At 41.9% G+C, this 21,872-nt stretch overlaps 1 protein-coding gene across 2 annotated transcripts in view; it reads left to right on the top strand.

Moving 5' to 3' along the window:
* WDFY2 (WD repeat and FYVE domain containing 2) overlaps positions 1 to 21,872 on the top strand; it is a 161,889-nt gene that overhangs the window by 24,809 nt on the left and 115,208 nt on the right. The window contains exons 2-3 of one of the 2 annotated variants that reach the window (XM_073613242.1): positions 9,424 to 9,491; positions 13,282 to 13,355. In XM_073613242.1, coding sequence (XP_073469343.1) covers positions 9,424 to 9,491; positions 13,282 to 13,355 — 142 coding nt within the window. The remainder of the gene's footprint in view (positions 1 to 9,423; positions 9,492 to 13,281; positions 13,356 to 21,872) is intronic. The other variant, XM_073613243.1, reaches the window with a different exon arrangement.

Raw genomic sequence — 21,872 nt, forward strand, 5'->3', positions numbered from 1 at the left:
GCAATTTCCGCTCTAATTAATCCCAAAGCTGTTCTATTGGGTTCAGGTTAGGACTCTATGCAGGCCAGTCAAGTACCTCCACCTCAAAGTCGCTCATCCATGTCTTTATGGACCTTGCTTTGGGGGGGCGCACGAAGGAAAGGTAGTGGGACATTTTTTTACCTTGATGCATGGAATGCGTTAAGGTAAAAAGTGATTTATAAACACTTAACAATTAAGCAAAGCTGCACCATTCCTCTTGGACTGACAGGTGAACGCGGCGTCACTTGCTGCAGTGTTGAGGATTCTTCCACCTCTGGAGAATAATGAGGGCTTGTGAGTGACGTCATGACCTCATTGAAGACATCTGGAAAAAAGGTAAATGTAAAGATTTTTGTAAAGGATCAGGGGTTGCTCAGCAAACATAGGCCCCTTTCACACATAATGTCTGTTTTTGACGGACTCCGTTTGCTCAGTGGACATCGCTCCGTTGAGCCGGTGGATGACAGGTCCGTCTCTGCTCACTGTGCAGAGACTGACCTGACAGATCTCTGCTTTCCGCTATGAGGGATCGGATGAAAACGGATCCGCCTGTCCATTTTCATCGGATCTGATCCACCAGATGGATGAAAAATATAGGGTTTCCATCCGCCTGCGGACATGTCACTGCTGACATCTGTCGCTCCATAGAACTGTATGGAGCGTCTGTTCAGGTCCGGCTAAAAAACTGACAGGCGGACCTGAACAGTCTGCATTTGTGAAAGGGACCTTAGAGTTGGACCTTAATTTTTTTTTTTTTTTTTTTCTGCACTTACAAAGTCCTAGGCTACTAATAAAACCGTTTGCCGTCTTTTTTTATATATGTGGGTGTTTTTTTTGGTTTGTTGTTTTTAGTTTCCTGTAAACGTGGCTGCAAAAGAGGTAGATAGGAAATATCCTGGATTAAGAATCATCCTGATCCATAGAGAAGCAAGAAAAATCCCATGATCCTCCGTGGGGCTGACAGTTTCAGAACATCCAGACTTAAAGCCCAGAAATGTTATTCTTCAGTTCTGTCGTTCCCATACTACACTTCCTGTGGGATCTGCCGTCTTAGAGAAGAATGATTAGCTGACACAGATTACAGCAGTTGCCAGCCAGGTTATGTCTTGGAGGCAAGAGTGACCCAGATTTTGGGCCAATTGTACAATTAACCGTTTCTTGTGTTATTTAGAAAATGCTGGGATTGAACTGGTAATTCAGTCAAACGATGAAGGCTGCTGGGAGAAGAAGATGAAACAAGCCGTCCAGGTTCTGTTAAAGTGGTCGGAAATATTTGATAGTAGTTAGGAATGACTGAATATTCATTATTGTTAAACACAAATTCAAAAAACCTGTCTATGTAGCTACAGATGCAGCTGACAAAGTGCTCCCAACAGTAATGAGCAACCTGGCCAACTGTCATTTCCTTCTGAGAACAATAACCTGGAGGTGACTGCTATCTCTGCATTGTGCCCATTGGCATCACAGCCAAAGCCTGATCTTGCTAAAATTGACAGAACCAGAGGACAACCATCTAATGCCTAGGGGCAAATAAAGAAGGCTGAAAAAGGTGATCTTATGTCAAATAGAATCAAAGCGTAACACTAAAATAGACAAAGAGGAGGCCCGTTACTCATGAAGCAGATGGGCCCTGGTGCTGAGGCTGTAAATGAAAGGAAGACTGCCAGACACCCTGGATATGAAGGTTTTGAGGAAGCGCAATGTCATTGTGGAACACATCACCTCTTACCCTGTCTGTGTCTTGGTCCTGGTGGCAGTCCATTACCAATTTCTTCTCTTTTGACCCTGGAAATGATTATATACAAATCAGAGGTGCACCTTTTGTTGGCACTGTGCTAGACACCCTTGACATGCGTCTTTGTGCTAAGACCATGCTGGACACCCTTGAATTGATGTACAAATGAGGCACATCGGCCCTTGACTTGAGGCTGGGCTAGACACCCTTGTAATGATGATGTACAAATGACGTTCCTGGGCCCTTGACCTGAGGCTGTGCTAGACCCTCTTGAAAGAGTGATGAATACAAATGAGGGCATGGGTCCTCAACCAGAGGCTGTTATGGGAAACCCTCGAAAAGACAATGATATACAAATGAGGGACATGGGTCCTCAACCAGAGGCTGTTACGGGAAACCCTCGAAAAGACAATGATATACAAATGGGGGACATTGGCCTTTGTGCCTCATTTGTATATCAAAAAGTTTTGGCTGGACTTGAACTTTTTATTTAGTCATTCAGTCTTTAATAGTGATTGGTTGTTATGGGTCACCACATCATGCTTTTGGCCTTAATAAAGCAAATAGAAGTAAAAATTTTAGTTTTTAAAGCCTGGCTTTAGCTTTGGGAAAAAAAAGTAAAACGTCAGTTCCCAGCATTACAAAAAAAACAAAAAACGCTGTCTGCTACACACCCTGTCTCCGGTAAGTTAAGAATCTGCATAAATTAAAGGCTAACTTCACTCTTCATAAATAGAAGACTTTTCTACTCAAACCATCCCAATGTGCTTATATCTGTTACCTAGTCAATAGCAGCTTTGAATCTAAACCTTTCTGTTCAACATTTTAATTACTTGCCTAATGGGCACTTTCATCCCCTTCTTGCTGAGGCCAAAGATGCAAAGGAGGGATTTGGGGTCTTGTAAACCCCAGACTCTACCACAAAAAATACCAGACACGTGACTATTGCTATCACGAGGAATGTAAACATCCCTTGTGACCGTAAGTCACGTGTCCGGTATTTTTTTTTTTTTTTGAGGGATCTGGGGTCTATAAGACCCCAAATCCCTCCTTTGCACCTTTTGGCCTGGGCAGGGATGTTTACATTTCTTGTGACAGCAATAAAAGTGAAAAAAAATGTAAAGGAACAGTGTAAAAAAAAAAAAAAAAAATGAAAGCGATCTATCCCTCCGTGCTCGCGAGCAGAAATGAATGCATACGTAAGTCGCGGCCGCAAATGTAAACAATATTCAAACCGCACATGTGAGGTATCACCGCGATTGTTAGAGTGAGAGCAATAATTCTAGCACTAGACCTCCTCTGTAACTCTAAACTGGTAACTTTTAAAGCGTCGCCCGTGGAGATTTTTAAGTACTGTAGTTTGTTGCCATTCCACGTGTGTGCGCAATTTTATGGTTCAATTAGATTTTATTAATTTTTTTCAACAAATATATAAGACAAAATGACAAAAGAAAGGTATAAACAGTGCCAGTAACCTGACATCAGGTCTCCTGGTATATCAAAATATAAGAATACAAAAGTCAGAATAGTGCAATCACGTGATCGAACAAAGATGACTTAATATATATGGAACCCAGACATGTGTGACAGTAGATTCGTAGGTAGTATGTACCCTGGTCCAGGGTGCCCCGTTGGGAACCTTCTGCAACCTCGGACACAAGAGGAATGAGTAGCAAAACTTGTACTAGTAGCTGTCAAAGTTATTATCTATAATAAAGTGCAGTAAATTTTAACATGCGGGGTGATAGGGAACCAAAATAATCCCCCGTAAAGGGAAGGCAAACTTGTAAAATAGATTGCATCAATAGAAGATCGAAGGAGACTTAGAAAGAGAGGTTAAGAATAAATAGAAATCGGAGAGAAAGAGAGGAGAAAAATAGTTGTGTGCACAATTTTAAAGCATGACATGTTAGGTATCTATTTACTCGGTGTAACATCTTTCACATTATACAAAAGAATTTGGGTAACTTTACTGTTTTTTTGTTTTTAGTTAATGAAAGTGTATTTTTTCCCCCCAAAATTTGAAAGGCCACTGCGCAAATAGTGTGACATAAAATATTGCAACGACCACCATTTTATTCTCTAGGGTTTGGAGGTTCTTCGTAATTTTCTAGCAAAAAATACAAATTTTATCTTGTAAGCAAAAAGTGTCAGAAAAAGGCCTGGCCTTGAAGTGGTTAAACTGAAATCAGTCTTGTTGCAGACAAGTCTTTTGTTTTATGATTCTTTTATGGAATCGTATGTAATGTTAGAACTGGATTTGTCCTCACTATGTGGAACATTCTGTTGTTTTCCGGTGACATGATGGCATTCCCTGTTTGCTAAACGCCCGATGTTCTCTGATCTATGACAGATCTTTTTTATTTACTTCTGCGGTTCCATCTAGAATATGCGGATGTCACACAAAGGCATCCCCACTGTGTGTTATGTTTTCTTTTACAATACTAGGGATATAGAGCGTTCAGTCCCTTCACACCATAACCTTTATTGTATACTGTCTCCTTAGGTTCCACTCCATAGAAGCCATGGTTTTCATACATTGCACTGATGATGGCCAAAAAGCCTGAAACAGCACAGCTGTATGCAGTTTGGAATCCATGGCTCTATTATGTTGGGCTAAACTTGTACTATACACCAATGGGATGATTTGCATGGCTCTGCCCTCTGTCCCGAAATAAGGAATAATCCATTTCTTTTTGGGATATGGATTTCAACAAGGTGTTGGAAACATTCCTCAGAGATTTTGGTTCATGTTGACATGAGAGAATCACGCAATTGCGGCAGATTTGTTGGCCGCAGCAACTTGACTCTATGCCCTTGGAGGACCGGAGCAACATCAAACATCACTTCTGCCCTCTGGCCTTTTAAAGGGACAATTGTTTTTTTTTTTTAAATTGAAAAAAAAACCCAACTTTTTTTTATCGCTTTAAGGCTCTATTCACACTAATGGGTTTTTTGATGCATTTTGCAGAAATGCCTGGGAATTTTTTAACATGGGTTCCTATGGAACATGTTCACATCAATGCATTTTTGTGCCTCTGCGTTTTTGGAAAGGGTCGGGGACTTTTTTCATGCAAAATGCAGCGTTTTGCATGTAATAGAATTCAATGGACCCGCATCCAAAACGCAAGTACCGCGTTTTTGCCGCGTTTTGTGTTTTTTTTTTTTTTTTTTTTTTTTTTTTTTTAAACTGTATACAGTGTAAATACTGTAAAAAAAAAAAAAAAAAAAGCAAAACGCGGCAAGCACCACAAAAAGCACTGCAGAAATGCTCAAAAGCAACATGCATAGATGTGAATCGAGCCTTAGTGTAAATGTGAGGTGTTTTTGACCCTAGATCTCACATTAAAGAGTCCCTGCTTTTTTTCTCTATTACAGGAAATGTTTACATTCCTTGTAATAGGAATAAAAGTGATCCATTTTTTCTTTTTTAAAGGGACAGTGTAAAAAAAACAAAAGTAAAATAAGATTTTTTTTTTTTTTTTTTCTTTTTAAAAAGCATCCCGTCCCTCTGAGCTCACACGCAGAAGCGAATGCATACGCAAGTCACGCCCACATATACAAACGGTGTTCAACCAAAACATGTGAGGTATCGCCACAATCATTAAAGCAAGAGCAATAGTTCTAGCCCAAGACTTCCTCTGACTCAAAACTGGTAACCTGAAGAGTGAAGACATTTTTAAAAATGTCACTTATGGAGATTTTTAAGTGTCAAAGTTTGTCACCATTCCACAAGCGGGCGCAATTTTGAAGCATTACATGTTGTTGGGTATCAATTTACTCGGTGTAACATTATCTTTCACATCATTGAAAACAATTGGGCTAACTTTACTGTTTTCTTATTTTTTTATTCAAAAAAGTTTTTTTTTTCCAAAAATACTTTGTAAGACCGCTATATGGTGTGATATAAAGTATTGCAACGATCTCCATTTTATTCTCTAGGGTGTTTAAAAAACAAAAAAATAATAAAATAATTTTTGGGGGTTCTAAGTAATTATCTAGCAAAAAAATGATTTTAACTTGTAAACAACAAGTGTCAGAAATAGGCTGGATCCTTTAGTGGTTAAAGTTCATGTGTGTGTAAAGGCAGGCGTCCCAATACTTTTGGTAATATAGGGTATATACAAATGGGTAATAGTCACCCGCTCAAAAACCATTATGAGTAGCCCGCTGTTTAGCATTGCAGATTACAAAGTTTTTCCACTGAGTGTACCTGTTTTGTCTATTGATTAGCGAGATGTCCTATACATTGTGTTACCAGCAAATGATCAGAAAGTCAGGTAGTACTTCCCAAATCCTCATACTCATAGGTGATTTGTTACCGTGTTTCCCTGAAAATAAGCCCGGCTCTTATATTCATTTTGGCACCAAAAGACACAGTAGGGCTTATTTTCGGGGTAGGTCTTACCATGTAATGTGCTGTCTTCTCTCTCCCTGCTGGACAGGAATTCCCAGTGTGAACAGCGTTAAAATGCTTGTAAAATCCTACAATCCACTATTACAGTAGTATATAATGTACAATGTGTGTTTTTCTGTAATTGTGCCAAATAGCTTCGTTATAGCACTGCTCTGCACTTCTGTGACCCGCCGGAGCTATCTTCCCCCGCAATTATATTACAGAAACGCACACATTGTACATTATATGCTACTGTAATAGTGGATTGTAGGATTTTACAAGCATTTTAAACTAGGGCTTATTTTAGGGGTAGGGCTTATATTACAGCCTGCCTGGAAAATAACGCTAGGTCTTATTTTCGGGGAAACGTGGTACATACCAGATGTTGGAATTCCGAGCAATGTTCTGAATAATTTCTCTCCGGTTTGTTAGCCATGAGCTGAATGTGTGTGTGTATGTGTGTGTGTGTGTATGTATGTATATGTATATGTGTATATATATATATATATATATATATATATATATATATATATATATATAATATTATAAAAAATAGTTTTGGTTTGTTATCACAGGCCTATTCTGATCCATTTGCTTCAGTACAAGCCTGAAGATCAGGAGTTCTGGCTTCTCTTGTTGCACACCTGTTCTGAGGAAGTGTCTCCAAAATATTGAGGCTGCCAGGGACGTAGCATTTTGTGTGTGTGGTTTTTTTTTTTTTTTTTGTTTTTTTTTGATTGGCCAGTCGGCTTAAAGTGGTTGTAAACCCACTTTTTGGACTTCTACCTATAGTTAAGCCTTGAACGTCTCTAGAATATCTCCTAAACGTATGGCGTTTTATTAGTTATTTCACTTGTAGTCCGCTGAAAATTCCAACGGCGACTGCGCGGGGAAGAAACGAAGCTAAGTGCTGTTTCTTCCCTAGCCTGTGCCGTTAATCGCGGCTCCCGTGTGCATGCGCGAGAGTGACATCACGCGACTCCGACGAATCACTAAGCCGGAGTCCGCGGCCCAGAAGGAAGAGGGGCCAGAAGATGGACGCTGCCTACACAGGGGACATCGCTGGATTCTTTTGCAGGTAAGTGGCACATAATGGGCTAGTATGCGATGCATACTAGCCCATTATGCTTTTCATTTGCAGGCTTTGCAGCGAGCAAAAGAGGAAGTAAAACCCATCAGGGTTTACTTCCTCTTGAACAGAATCATTAGAACTGTCCCCGCTGAACTGGACAAGTTTTGATCTATCTATGGCTTGCCTAAGTAGAGTATATTCTTCTGTATAATCAGTCCACCAGCTTCAATCCAGGAGTGTCTCCCTGGTAGGGATTATAGTTTGTAAGCTTCTTTGGTGGCAGAGACAGTACTGTGTAAGCGGTTGCAAGATTTGTCAGTTTTATATGAACTAGCACAAGTGTGCCTGTTTTAATTTCACTTAGGCCGGCCATAGAGCATTCGAACCATGTATGGCATGCTGAATATATATATATATATATATATATATATATATATATATATATATATATATATATATATCTATATCTTTTTATTTTAGCATTTGAGCCTACAAAGCATTACTGCTACAATCAGTGGATTGCAGGTGCAATTCCCTGGCTCCTGCTGCAGATAATTCCTTCAGTTCCAAATACAGTATGCAGTGCAGGGGTATGCAGCACAGCAGTTGGGGGATGTGGTAGGCAGTGCAGGGGTCAGGAGTAGTAGGAGTACAGAGATGGGGAAATTTATTATTGCTAGGGAAGAAAACTGGGAAAGATCCATTATTTCCAACCTAGAATGTTTTTTTCTTTTCTTTGTGCCATTCTCCAGAGTGACTTGTTCACCATAAGATTGCCCCATGAATACACTGAAATAATTTGTGCCATTTTCCACTCTCACTGTATCACTTTGAGTCCCATCCCCAAAGGTCCTTATTCCCTAGTGCAGAGATAGGCAACCTTGGCACTCCAGCTGTTTCGCTACAAGTCTCAGGAGGCATTGGAAGATTGACAGCCACAGGCATGACTCACAGAGGAAGGATGAGATTTGTAGTTTCACTGCAGCTGGATTACGGAGGTTGCTTACCCCTGTCCTAGTGGATTAGTAGAAATGGACAAAGGGTATTTAACTAACTGATTGGAAGAAAAAGAGGTTCAGGTTCACATCCCCAATACAATTTGTAAAAACAAAATTCCTCAAAAATGGGACTTTAAAGGCCCATTAACACTCAAAAAAATGAAAATTATATGTAAAACAGTACAAATTTATTACAAAAAGTAAATAGTATCATACAACATGAATAAAACTGAAACACATGATATACAAAAACAGTCCAAAAATGGATACATGGAAGAGGCCCAAACCAACTGTCAAGGAGACAGGTGAAATCCAATGTGAGGTTTAAGGGTCTTCTTCAGGGAAAAGGAATGGGCTGGGAACTTCCAGGTGAATAAAAACAATCTACAATGTTAATATAGACATAATTACACATAAAATTAAAAAATTTGCTATATTTGCTATATTTATTGGACTAATCGGCTAAATCATTGTAAGTGAACATAAAGCAGAAAGACATAACACATGAGTCAGTATTGATACCAATATTTAAGTGTTTTAAACAATGGAGATCATAAGCTCAACATAGAAGAAGAAAACAAACACTTGAGGAGGTGTCAGGCAAGCCAGAGCAGGATGGGAATAAATCATGTCCAAGTGGAGCCCTTCCGTATCTGCTTTATGTCCACTTACAATGATTTAGCTGATTAGTCCATTAAATATAGGATATTTTTTAATTCTGTGTAATTATGTCTATATTAACATTGTAGATTGTTTGTAGTCACCTGGAAGTTCCCAGCCCATTCCTTTTCCCTGAAGAAGACCCTTATCTCACATGTTGAAACGCGTTGGATTTCACCTGTCTCCTTGGTTTGGACCGCTTCCATTTATCCATTTTTGGACTGTTTTTTTATATCATGTGTTTCAGTTTTATTCATGTTGTATGATGTTATTTACTTTTTGTAATTTGTACTGTTTTACATATAATTTTCCTTTTTTTGAGTGTTCATGGTCCTTTAAAGTTCCACTTTTGAGGAATTTTGTTTTTACATAGTGGATTAGTAGAATGCCACCTTGCTCAAGTGCACAAAATGGCTGATGGGGCTCAAGTGACAACTAATGGAATTACTAACTGTCCTGCTCTATGACACATCCCTGTGTAGCTGTAATTGTACCTCTCACTACCTGTATCCTTGTATCTCACCAATGTTATTTTTTTTAGGACAGTACGTGTTTGGATAAAGAGAGACAGTGGTCAGTTCTGGCCTAGTATATATCATGCAATGCCAGGTAAGTTGTTTGGCACAGATGTCCTTGATAAACCTCTTTTCACAGGACTCCTTTCCTCCAGATGCGTTTTATTGCACCATCATCAACATTGGAAATGCATTGTTTTCAGTAGACTGTATTTCCACTTATGCTTGTGTTGCAGTGCTTTGGAAAAAAGTGCTACACGTTGCATTAGGGTGCGCAATTGCAGTTAACCAATCAAGTTAAAGTGATATTAAAGCCTTGTTTTTTTGTTTTTTTAAATAACAAACATTTCATACTTGCCTGCCCTGTGTAGTGGTTTTGCACACAACAGCCCAGATCCTCCTCCTATTCTTGGATCTCTCACTGGCACTCCTGGCTCCTCCCTTCTGCCGAGTGCCCCCACAGCAAGCAGCTTGCTATGGGGGCAGCCGAGCCGCTGATTCGTGTGTCCATTCAGACATAGAGGCACGGCTCCGCCTCCTCTCTCTCTCCACATTGGCTCACTGACTTTGACAGCAGCAGGAGCCAATGGCCCCGACAGCCTAAGCTCTCCTGCAACATCATTGGATCGAGATGGGCCTCAGGTAAGTATGAGGGGGGAGCTGCAAACTGAAGGTTTTTTATCTTAATGCATAGAATACATTAAGATAAAAAACCTTCTGTCTTTAGAACCACTTTAATTCTTTGTAAAAATGCAATGTACGCTAATGCTTTCTAGTGGGAGCGCGCTCTATAATTACTTATTTGCTGACTTGCTGTCGTAAACCAATTTTATTTTCTGTTGCTCCATGCCTTGATTTTGTATGTGCATAATTTTAAGAATACGTGCAAAATGTAAAGGGGGTTGCCCATAACAACTAGCAAATTGAATCTGGTAACTGCCGGGTATAATGACCATTCTATACTATATAATTTCTACTATAAGTTTGCATACCATGGGCCCTCCTCAGCTGGTATATAACCCCCTTCCTGCTATAGGCATTGAGTTTTTTTTCTGTCTAGTCAGGAGTAAGGACCTAGGCTCTCTGCTGTTGTCTTTTGATCCTAGCAATTTTTTCTTCCATTTTTTTTTTTTTTTTTTGTGGTAAGTACAGTCCCACTTCTCCTCCTCCTTTTTGTGCGGGTTCGGGTGGACCTGGCTACCCTCCATGGATGGACAGACCTGCCTGTAGTTTCTCCTCCTATCCTAAATCCCTCAGTAAGGCTGGGTTCACCCCCCCCCCCTTCCCCTCCCCTTAGTGGATGTTCCCTGGGGGGCACTGCACTTGTTGCGGGGTCTCCCATATCTTGCCGGAGTCTCAGGATCACATTTCCCTCACTGACCCCACTCATTGAGGCGTCCGGTCCCTTGGAATTCCAGCTCCCCATTAATGCACTGATGACGGTCCTACAGTCCTTGGTTTCCCGGGTGGATGTGGTGTGTGGGCAAAGGCCTCGCAGGAAGCGTCCTCCGCCTTCTCCTGCTCAGTCTGTCTCACCTGAGTCTGGTGCCGCTGTGGACGTGACCCGTCCAGTGGGACTTAATACCACGCTCCCTGATCCATCCAGTAGTGAGAATGACTCCTCCACGGTCGCAGCAGCGAATGAGGAAATGCTGGTGGACGCACTTGTTACTGCAGTGTGTGAGACTTTAAAAATGGAGGATGTGGCTAATGTAGCCACAGACGTAGCTGTCCCTTTTGGTACACACACGACTCCTCGTGCAGGTAAGGTGCTTCCTTATCTTCCCTATTTTGATAAATTTGTTTATAAGGAGTGGGGGCAACCAAAGCAACCTTTTGTGATTTCCTGTCCTTTAAATAGGGATAGGAAAGCGGAGTCTGTGGCACGCAGTATGTTTACTATGACAGGTACAGCATTGTGACCGGTCCTGGCCTCGGCCCTGGTGTCTCAGACCCTAACTGAATGGGCCAAGCTTTTGCGCCAGGTTCTGGTAACAGGTGCATCCGAGCTAATACCTCCTGTGCAATGCCGGGTGAGCCTCAAGAACACAGTACTCAGCCTGTGAAGTCTCTGTACACCTCCATATAGTCCATGCAAAAAAGGAGAAAGGCTGGTGCCATGGAAGTCGGTTAAAACAGCGTTTTATTATTGCATGTGAACAACAGTCAAAAAAGCCAATGCGTTTCCACCGTCAGGCCTTGATCATGGTTGAGCCATGATCAAGGCCTGACGGCCGAAACGTGTTGGGTGTCTTTTTGACTGTTGTTCGTGGTCAATAATAAAAGTGTTTTATCCGACTTCGCACCAGCCTATTTTCATCTGTGATTTGGCCATAACACACTTCCTGTGTTAGAGTGCCTCCTCTATGGATGAAGGAGCACAGGGGGCACCTTTGGACAGCAGCATTGTTAATTTTGGGGGAGTGGGGTTTTAGATTAGCTAGCATATTTAGATATTCTATACAAATTGAGGCTGACCTCCAGCTAACACTTTATTAGCAGTTACAGCAACCATTTTTTTATTTGGGTAAAAAGGTTTTACATAAAAGCTGATCATTGTAAGCACCCCTGTCACTGGTAAATGTTTTGTCTCATCCCTTTACCTGCTACATCTGCAGGACAGCTTGTTCTGTTGAAAAATAAGACTTTCTGGGCAGATCACCAGGTGAAAATAAAAGAAAGCCTAAAAAAGAAAACTAATACAACCAATCACATATAAGACTTGGTAAGCTGTAGTATAATTAAAGTTTGCTTTTGCGTTCAATACTGCTTTACCCCTTAGTCCCTTAGCTTATAAGCGTTAACCCTCAGTGACCTGTGCACAGTGTATGTGCTTCAAGAGTATCTGCATCAATAGAGCTTCCTTTTGGTGGTGTTTAATCACCAAGGATTTTTTTATTCTTTGCTAAACAAATGAAAAAAGGCCGCAAATTTAAAAAAAGTTCCTGTTATAAGATTTTCCCAATAATTATTCCTCTTTCACTGATGGGGCGGCACTGATAATCTGCACCGATCATCAGGGCACTAATGATAAGTGCCTCGATACCAGTGTAAATGTCCCCTGTCAGAATTGCCCGTTACTGGCTCTCCTCGTGCTGTGACAGTGCGTGAGGAAAGGAATGTCAAAAACCAGCAAGATTGGACACAGCTGATCACATGGTAAAGGGCCGCTGTGATTGGCCCTTTACCACGATCAGAGTCCGCTGGTTACAGTTCTGGGAGGACGACCATAGACACCCTCCCAGAACTAGACGACCGTGCTGTAGCTGTCTATTGACTATAGCGTGGTCGGGAACTGGTTAAAGTAGTATTAAACCCTCAGTGTTTTTAGCTTAACGCATTGAGCACAATAAAATACATTCCCCAGTAAACTATTTGGTAATATTCTTATACAGTGCTTGCTGTTCACAGCTTCCAATGTCACTGGCTCCTGTTCTCTCAGTGCTGCTTCTTTGAGCTTCTGGTCTTCATAGGAGTTATCAGTGGACAGCGCAGTCTTGAACCAGTTTGTTAGCTTGGGGGGAGAAAGTTGCATTTGAGTGCCTTGTATCCTAGGCTAGAGGGTTGTGTGTTTCTATTGATACGCACAGTGTAGGGAGACACAACTCCATGTAGGAAAAAGGAGGCACCCTCAAACAGGAAACCTAGGGTAGTGATCATGGCACCAGCTTACCTGGAACATAGGCAAGGATTAAAAGATAAAGAAACTGTATACTTCATAAGTGATTACATCAGCCGCTGAAAGTGATTCAAATTACTTTAACCCATCTGCCCTTGTTGACATGTAGTGTAGGAGGCACACTCTCATAGCAAGAAACCTATGCTAGCAGTGTTTATTACAACCCCTTCAATGCTAATGGCACTTTGTGTTTTATTTTTTTCAGCACCATGTTCTTGTATGTCTTTTAATCCGGAAACCCGGAGGCTGTCCATAGGCCTGGACAATGGTACTATCTCAGTAAGTACAAACTATATCCAGCTACTGTGTTACGTCACCTGTATTTATATTTAACATTATTATTTGCTGTTTATAGAACAGTGGTAAGACATCCGGAGACGTAAGTCCTCGTACTTATTGCATCGCACACTTTTTTTTTTTTTTTTTTTACACCATTTACTTTTTTCCAAGCTACATCCACATTCATTTATTAAAGTGTTTGTTAACCCCCCCCCCCCCAAAAAAAAGAATAGGTTTCCTGGTCCCTTAAAGCAGATTAACCACTTAACAACCGTGCTATAGCCGAATGACGGCTACATCGTGGCTCGATAACTCTGGGAGGGCGTACTATTATGTCCTCCCGTGTGCGTGCCCCAGGGGGCGCCAATCTGGGAATATCTGTGACTGAGGACCCAGTGCATCACGGATAACAGTAAATGGCCTTTGTCGGAGGCCATTTACCACGTGATCGCTCCGTCAAATGACAGAGCGGTCACTTGTAAACAAACCGGCGTCATGTCCGGTTCCTCTCTCTGTACCGATTGGTACAGTGTGAGCGGACAGATCGGGTGCATCAGTGCTGTGGGCTGGATCTGTAGTGCCCACAGCGCTACTCCTGTGCCCATTGCAGGACTCATCTATCCATCCATGCTCAGCCCCATCCGTACTCGGCCATACCCAGCAATACTCAGCCATACCCAGCCATGCTCAGCAATACCAAGCCATGCCACATCCATGTCACTACAGTGCCCATCAGTGTTTTACAAAAGTGTAGTAGGTAGTCAAATTAGATTTGACCCTTATGCCCCTAGAACACCTGATGGTGCTCCCTGCATGTTGGGCCTCTGTATATGGCCAGGCTGTGGAAAAGTCTCCCACATGTGGTATCACCGTACTCAGGAGGAGTAGGAGAATCTATTTTGTGGTGTAATTTTTGGTATGTACATGCTGTGTGTTACAAATATTGTATAAATGGATAACTTTGTGTAAAAAAAAATGCGTTTTCATTTTCTTTCCACATTTTCCAAAAACTTGTAGAAAAAAAGGACATGTTCAAAAGACTCATTATGCCTCATAGATCATACGTTGGGGTGTTTTTTCTTTCCAAAATGGGGTCATTTTTGGGGCGTTTCCATTGTCCTGGTGCTCAAGGGCCTTCAAAAGTGCAAGAGGTAGTCAAGAAATTATATGTGTAATTTATGCTCCTAGAACACGTGATGGTGCTCCCTGCATGTTGGGCCTCTGTATGTGGCCACTCTGTGTAAAAGTCTCACACATGTGGTATTGCCATACTCAAGAGGAGTAGTAGAATGTGTGTTGGGCTGTAATTTGTGGTATGCATATGCGGTGTGTGAGAAATAACCTGCTAATATGAAAATTTTGTGGAAAAAAAAATTTTGATTTTGCAAAGAATTGTGGGAAAAAATTACAAATTCAAAAAACTCACCATGCCTCTTACTAAATACCTTGGAATGTCTACTTTCCAAAAAGGGGTCATGGGGGGGGGGGTTATTTGTACTTTACTGGCTTGTTAGGGTCTCAAGAAATAAGTCAGTACTTCAGGTGTGATAAATGTTCAGTGATTGGCACCATAGCTTGTGGACTCTATAACTTTCACAAAGACCAAATTACATACACTGATTTGGGTTATTTTTACCAAAGATGTGTATAAATTTTGGCCAAAATTTATTAAGAAAAATTACTAATTTGCAAAATTTTATAACGGAAACGAAGAACAATGCATTTTTTTTTTTTACAAGTTTTTTGGTCTTTTTTCTTTTATAGCGCAAAAAATTAAAAACCCAGCGGTGATTAAATACCACCAAAAGAAAGCTCTATTTCTGTGAAAAAAGGACAAAAATTTCATATGGGTACAGTGTTGCATGACTAATTGTCATTCAAAATGTGAGAGTTTTTTTTCCCTAACAAATGATATGCTTCTGCTTCCTATGCTGAAACAATGGTGTTTGTTCTCCGTGGTTCACCACTTCCATGTTGTTGAAGACCAGCTACAGTCATTGCACACATCTCAGTAATACGTAAGCTATATATCCTAATCATACACTACAGGGCATAGGCTGGATATTCGTAGACCCCGGGTTATAGGCTGGTACCTTCAGGTGATTGGGCACAGGCAAAGCTTTGCTGGACCCACCTCCTGGGTGTACCCCTATAATCATACCCCACTGTGTGAGAATGTTTTTCTGCTCATGTCCTAAGGCAGAGGTGTCAAACAAATATTTATCGTGGGCCGCATCAGTATTATGGTTGCCCTTAAAGGGACAGTTGTATCGGTTATACCTCGTACACGCGGTGAGTTTTTCCATTTAAACCAAAGGGCTAAACGAAAAAAAAAATGAGGAGCTCAGTGTACTAACTATGCCATGTTAGTACAGTGATTTCCCGCTGACCTATTGTATTCTGACTCCCTCCTCCCTTTCCCCCCCACACGAACACACCGATCTGGGCTGGCAGCCATTGGAGAAATGATTTGCTTCACTAGTTTATTTTACTTCGGATTTTTCAATAATCTCATTACTATCCTTTTATCTTGACAATAGAAGAGTGCATTCAGCTTAGTAAAACCTTGGGTCCAGATATATGGATGCATCAAGTACAGTTCTACAAAGTATCTAAGAGCTTTTTCACACTGGGGCGTATACACTGCTCCTTCACCGCTTCTGCCCATTGAAATGAATGGGCACCGCTGCTGAAGCGCCTGCAAAGCGCTTCGGCAGCGGCGCTGTACAGGGCATTTAACCCCTTCATCGGCCGCTAGCGGGGGTTAAAAGCTCCCCACTAGTGGCCGAATAGTGCTGCTAAAATGACGGTAAAGCGCCGCTAAAACTAGCGGCATTTTACTGTCAACGCCAGTCTGCTCCAGTGTGAAAGCAGCCTAAAAGAGGTCCATTCTAATTATGAACTGCAACAAAATGTTAATTACTTCCCATCCTGGCCAATTCTCACACTTTGCTCCTACATGTAAAAATTTACTTTTGTTTTTTTTTTTTTTGCTTGAAAATTATGTAGGACCCCCAAACATTATTCCATTGTCAGCTTGTTCAGTAAGGGCTCATTCATACTCTGTGTAGTTACCTGTGTTTTTCCACATGAAAACGGATAACTGCAATAACACATAGAAAACAATCGTTTCTATATGTCATGTTGTCACTAGAACTCTGTGTTCCATAGCAGTGTGATTTTAAGCAATGTGTCAGTGGAAGGGCATTGTTGATGGAAAAGAGCTGGCTGGGGCCACCTAACATCGCACCTTGGTTAGGTTGGTAGAGCGGCGTCCTGGATGTAGCATTACCAATACCACTGGACGAGTAAGTTAGAAGCCAGCATCCCTCATACCTGAGGACCGGGGGGAAAGTGTCCTCTTGATTCGAGCGGTGCTAGAACCATCTCCAGGCCAGGCAATTGTCATATTTACAAAGAGGTCAACAATGGTAGCCCCATATGAAGCTGTAATGTTGGGGCAGTGCTGCATCATAGACATTGACAACAGCAGAGTCTGTAAGCTGCTACAATAGCATTAGGGCCCATTCATACCAGAAACTGCACATAACTGCATGTTTTTGACTGCGTGTTTACATGCATTTGCAGCAGGTTTGATGTGCGCTTGAATGCATTTTGCATACGTTTTGTGCTGCGTTTAGAGGACATTTTTTACTATACATTTTTGGACTTGGCCTTCCTCACTTAAAGGGGCATGGTGTGGGGGCATTTGAAGCGCGTTTCCTGCATTTGTGGTGCAGAAAAATGCAGAATGCTCTTCTTTTAATTAACTGCGCTGAACTGCACTGCAGTCATGTGAACTATGCCCGTAGTATTACCTTGATTTTGGGCTGTCTATGCAGTTGGAGTGCAGTTCAAAATGCAGCCAACTGCGTTCGATGTGAAAGGGCCCTATCACACCAAATGCAGTTGGCTGCATTTTGAACTGCACTCCAACTGCATAGACAGCCAAAAATCAAGGTAATCCTACGGGCATAGTTCACGTTTTCTATAGTGCAGTTCAGCACAGTTAAAAAATAAAAAAAATAGAGCATGCTGCATTTTTCCGCACCGCAAATGCAGATAAGGCACTGCACCACACTCCTTTAAGCCAAGAAAGCTAAGCCCAAAAACGTATAGAAAAATGCACTGTGAACACAGTTCTAAATGCAGCACAAGATGCATGCAAAATGCATTCAAGTGCATGTCAAATGCATGTAAACATGCAGTCAAAAAAGCGTAATTGTGTGCAGTTTCTGGTATGAAAGGGCCCTTAGTCAGGAACCAAAGTCCTGCTCGATCTGTTTACAACCGATACCGTAGTTACACTTTTATACAATTTATTTCCCTTACCCTCCTCCTCCATTTGACTCAATTGGACCTCGTTTTTTTGTCCCTATCTTAGACCTCCAGTAATTTGATTAAAATGGACGTCTTGACCATAAACACTCTGGATATACAAATATGCATGATATTGTAAAAAAACTTCTTCATACAACCTGATAACATAGGCGATAATGAATTGTTTTATTGTCCACCCTGTCAGTGAGATGAACTCCCTTCTGTGGTAGAGGGTTACCTATGCACTCAGCTCGGGATAGCATGGCTCTTATTTTTAGCTCACTCGCATTTCACCTCATATATGTGTCTGTCAATCCTATTTCTGTCAATTCCTTTTAGATGTCAGTTGTGTATCCTCAAAATACCTTGTTCCTGCTGCTTTATTTAGCCATATTCGGTCTTTCTTTCTGTCTTACTGACTTAAGTAGCACAAGACAATTATATCCTTCTGTCTAAGCAGAAGATGGAATAACATACTGCAAGCCTGGTTCCTTTCTGTACAATGGGAAATCGTTATTACAGTGTGAAGTGCCTGTATGAGAAGCTTCAAAATACAGTATAATATTCTCTAATTCTTTCTTTTTTAATTTTTTTTTTATTAAATTTTTTTTTTTTGTTTTCAAGAAAGAAAGTCAGTACAAAACACATCTATCTATCCTATCTGTCTCCTAAAAATTATTATATTAACCACTTCAGCCCCGGAAAAATTTACTCCCTTCCTGACCAGTGCGTTTTTTGCAATTCGGCACTGTGCCGCTTTAACTGACAGTTGCGCTGTCGTGCGACGTGGCTCCCAAACAAAATTGACGTCCCTTTTTTTCCCACAAATAGAGCTTTCTTTTGGTGGTATTTGATCACCTCTGCGGTTTTTATTTTTTGCGCGATAAACAAAAAAAAATAGCGACAATTTTGAAAAAAACGCATTATTTTTTACTTTTTGCGATAATGAATATCCCCCAAAAATATTAAAAGAAATTTTTTTTTCCCTAGTTTAGGCCGATACGTATTCTTCTACATATTTTTGGTAAAAAAAAATCGCAATAAGCGTTTATTGATTGGTTTGCACAAAAGTTATAGCATCTACAAAATAGGGGATAGTTTTATGGCATTTTTTTTATTATTATTTTTTTTTTTTTACTAGTAATGGCAGCGATCATCGATTTTTATCGTGACTGCGACATTATGGCGGACACATCGGACATGTTTGACACATTTTTGGGACCATTGTCATTTATACAGCAATCGGTGCTATACAAATGCACTGATTCCTGTGTAAATGACACTGTCAGTGAAGGGGTTAACCACTAGGGGGCGGGGAGGGGTTAAGTGTGTCCTAGGGATGTGTTACTAACTGTGGGGGGGGGCGTGGCTACATGTGACACGTCACTGATCTCTGCTCCCAATCACAGGGAGCAGAGATCAGTGACGCTGTTACTAGGCAGAACGGGGAGATGCTTGTTTACATTAGCATCTCCCCGTTCGTCCTCTCCGTGAGGCGATCGCGGGTACCCCTGCGACGATCAAGTCCGCGGAACCCGCGACCCGACTCACGGAGCTCCCGGCCGGTGGCGCGCACGCAATGGCACGGCGGCAAATACAAAGGGATATACCATTTGCCCAGCCGTGCCATTCTGCTGACATACATCGGCGTGCGCCTGTCGGGAACCGGTTAAAATATATCTCTGATTCTATAAAAAAAAGTGTAATTTTTACCAGTAAAGCTAAATGGGTTCACATTCCTTTGTTTCTTTTTTTAGAATTGACAATTTTTATAAAATTTTCTTTTATAAAACAAAAAAATATAGGCATAACAAAGGACATTGTATATTGTCACACCCACACCCACATTCTATATTGTCAACTACTGACCAAATTTCAAGAGAAGTAAAGATCTAAGAGTGTTTGACTTGTATCCACAAGTTAGCAGCAGTTAACAATTGCAACATGTTCCAAACACCATATAAAGAAAAACGGTCTAGTATTATGGACGACATCCATCGAACCCAATCCCTAAAGGGCTGTTTGAAACTGAACAAGGCCCAGGGATAATGTTCAGTACCCAGAATGATGCCCTTGTAATAGAAACCACAGAACAACCGAGAAAGAGAAGAGAGCGAGAAATGGGGGGGGAACCTGAGCTACTCACTCCTGGGAGATAGAAAGCGCTGGAACTATGACCAGCAAGAGATCCTATAGCCTCATGGGGGGGGGGGGGGGGGGTCCTCGCAAATGCCAGGGCTCCCATATCACGTTATGATGCTCTACTGTATCGGCAAGACGTGCTGTGAGGGACATAATCTCCACGTCCTTACATGTTCCTTTGTTTCAAAGCTAACGTGATGCCTGTCTGCTTTTATCACAGTATAGGACACAGGTTGGATATTCATAGATCCTGGGTTAAAGGATGCCACCTTCTGGCAATTGAACACAAATCTTTGCTGGGCATGCTCCTTGGGCGTACTCCTGTAACCCTACCACACTCCATGAATCTTCCATTTTTGCTAGTGTCCCTAGGTGGTGATGGACATCTTTCCCCTCTAGAGAAGTTTTCTATGCTTAACTAGTGTTCTTGATTTCCCTTTTTATTTTGGGAATCCACTCTTCGTTCTTCAATGGTGGTGCATACCTTCAGTGCTCTAGAGCTGGCCTGGTCTCTTTTAAAATCCACACCAAGCTCACGGCTGCAGTGGCAGCTGCGTGGGTGCGTTAATTCCTTGTTTACTGTGTCGCTTTTAAATGTACCTTGGTAAACAAAGGGTTAATCTATTAAAAAAAACTCTGTTGGAGTTGATGAAATTGTATGTAAATGGATTGGAAACTGGTTACATGAATGGATCCAGAGAGTAGTGATAAATGCCTCAATCTTTGAATGGTCTAAAACTGTGAGTGGTGTGCCAGGGGTGGCCAAAAGTTTTGAGAATGACGCAAATATTAATTTTCACAAAGTCTGCTGCTTCAGTGCTAGATCTTTTTGTCAGATGTTACTATGGTATACTGAAGTATAATTGCAAGCATTTCATAAGTGTCAAAGGCTTTTATTGACAATGACATTAAGTTTATGCAGAGTGTCAATATTTGAAGTGTTGACCCCTCTTTTTCAAGACCTCTGCAATTCCCCCTGGCATCCTCCTGCCAATCAACTTTTGGTGCAACATTCTGACTGATGGCAGCCCATTCTTGCATAATCAATGCTTTGGAGTTTGTCAGAATTTGTGTTTTCTCTTTCGTTCATTGACTGACACAGCTCCATTAATCTTGACCGTAGGGTTATTACGCCACCTTCAGGAGAGGACTAGGCAGAACATGTATTGCATGTGAAAAACAGAACTGTACAGTTCCGCCCAGGGGGAGGTCCCTCTGGCAATAACCCTTCAGCCTGCTTCCTGCAGCTCAGTTTTTTTTTCTCCCGAGTGAAGGAGTAGGACCCAGGCTCCCTGTCGGGACCATCGCTCCTGGGGATTTTTTTCTGGATTTTTGCCTTTTGTGCAAGATTTTAAGATCCTGTGATCTTCTATCAACAGCCGGCTGAGTGACAGGCTGGATAATATAGATCCTTGTAGTCTCCCCAGCCTGGCCATCGAGTGTGTGCAGGCCCTAGCTACGCGCTGGGTCAGCCACGACATGCCCCTCAGGCTCCAGGGGCGGCCGGTGAGCGCAATGCTCCGGGGCACACATATGACCGGACTATGGATGTCTTTGTCACAGTGTGCCGTGGCCCGCAGCCACCCCGTACTGCTCGGGTGTGGGTCTGTGATGGGATGCCTCCAGCTCGTCCGGATGGTAAGTACAACTCTTCCTGTCTCAGTAGGACAGAGCAGCTGGGCATTCCCTGGGAGGTCGATTAGGGGGTCCATCTTCTCCCTTTCTTATCTCTCTGTCCCGGCTCACCCCCCCCCCCCCGTAGGGGATGCCGCATGACTGCGCTGTAGTGCGGTGAGTGTACCTGAGCCAGGGGTCCTCCGATCCCTGATTAGGGGCTGCGCTGGCTGGCTGTGTCCCTGTACTGTCATCTGTCTCTCTGGATGTCTGTGGGCTCCGCATGTGCTGCTGCCATAGCACTGACCGCCGCCATTATCTGTGCATTTTCTGTGTACAGGAGTGATTGTCGGCCATTTTCTCAGAGTTTGGCGGCCATTTTCCCTGTGTTTTTTTCTTTATGTACAGGGCGCCCGGCGGCCATTTTCTTGTAGCCTCAGC

This window comes from Aquarana catesbeiana, linkage group LG02 (assembly GCF_042186555.1).
Source record: "Aquarana catesbeiana isolate 2022-GZ linkage group LG02, ASM4218655v1, whole genome shotgun sequence".
Classification (NCBI taxonomy): Eukaryota; Metazoa; Chordata; class Amphibia; order Anura; family Ranidae; genus Aquarana; species Aquarana catesbeiana.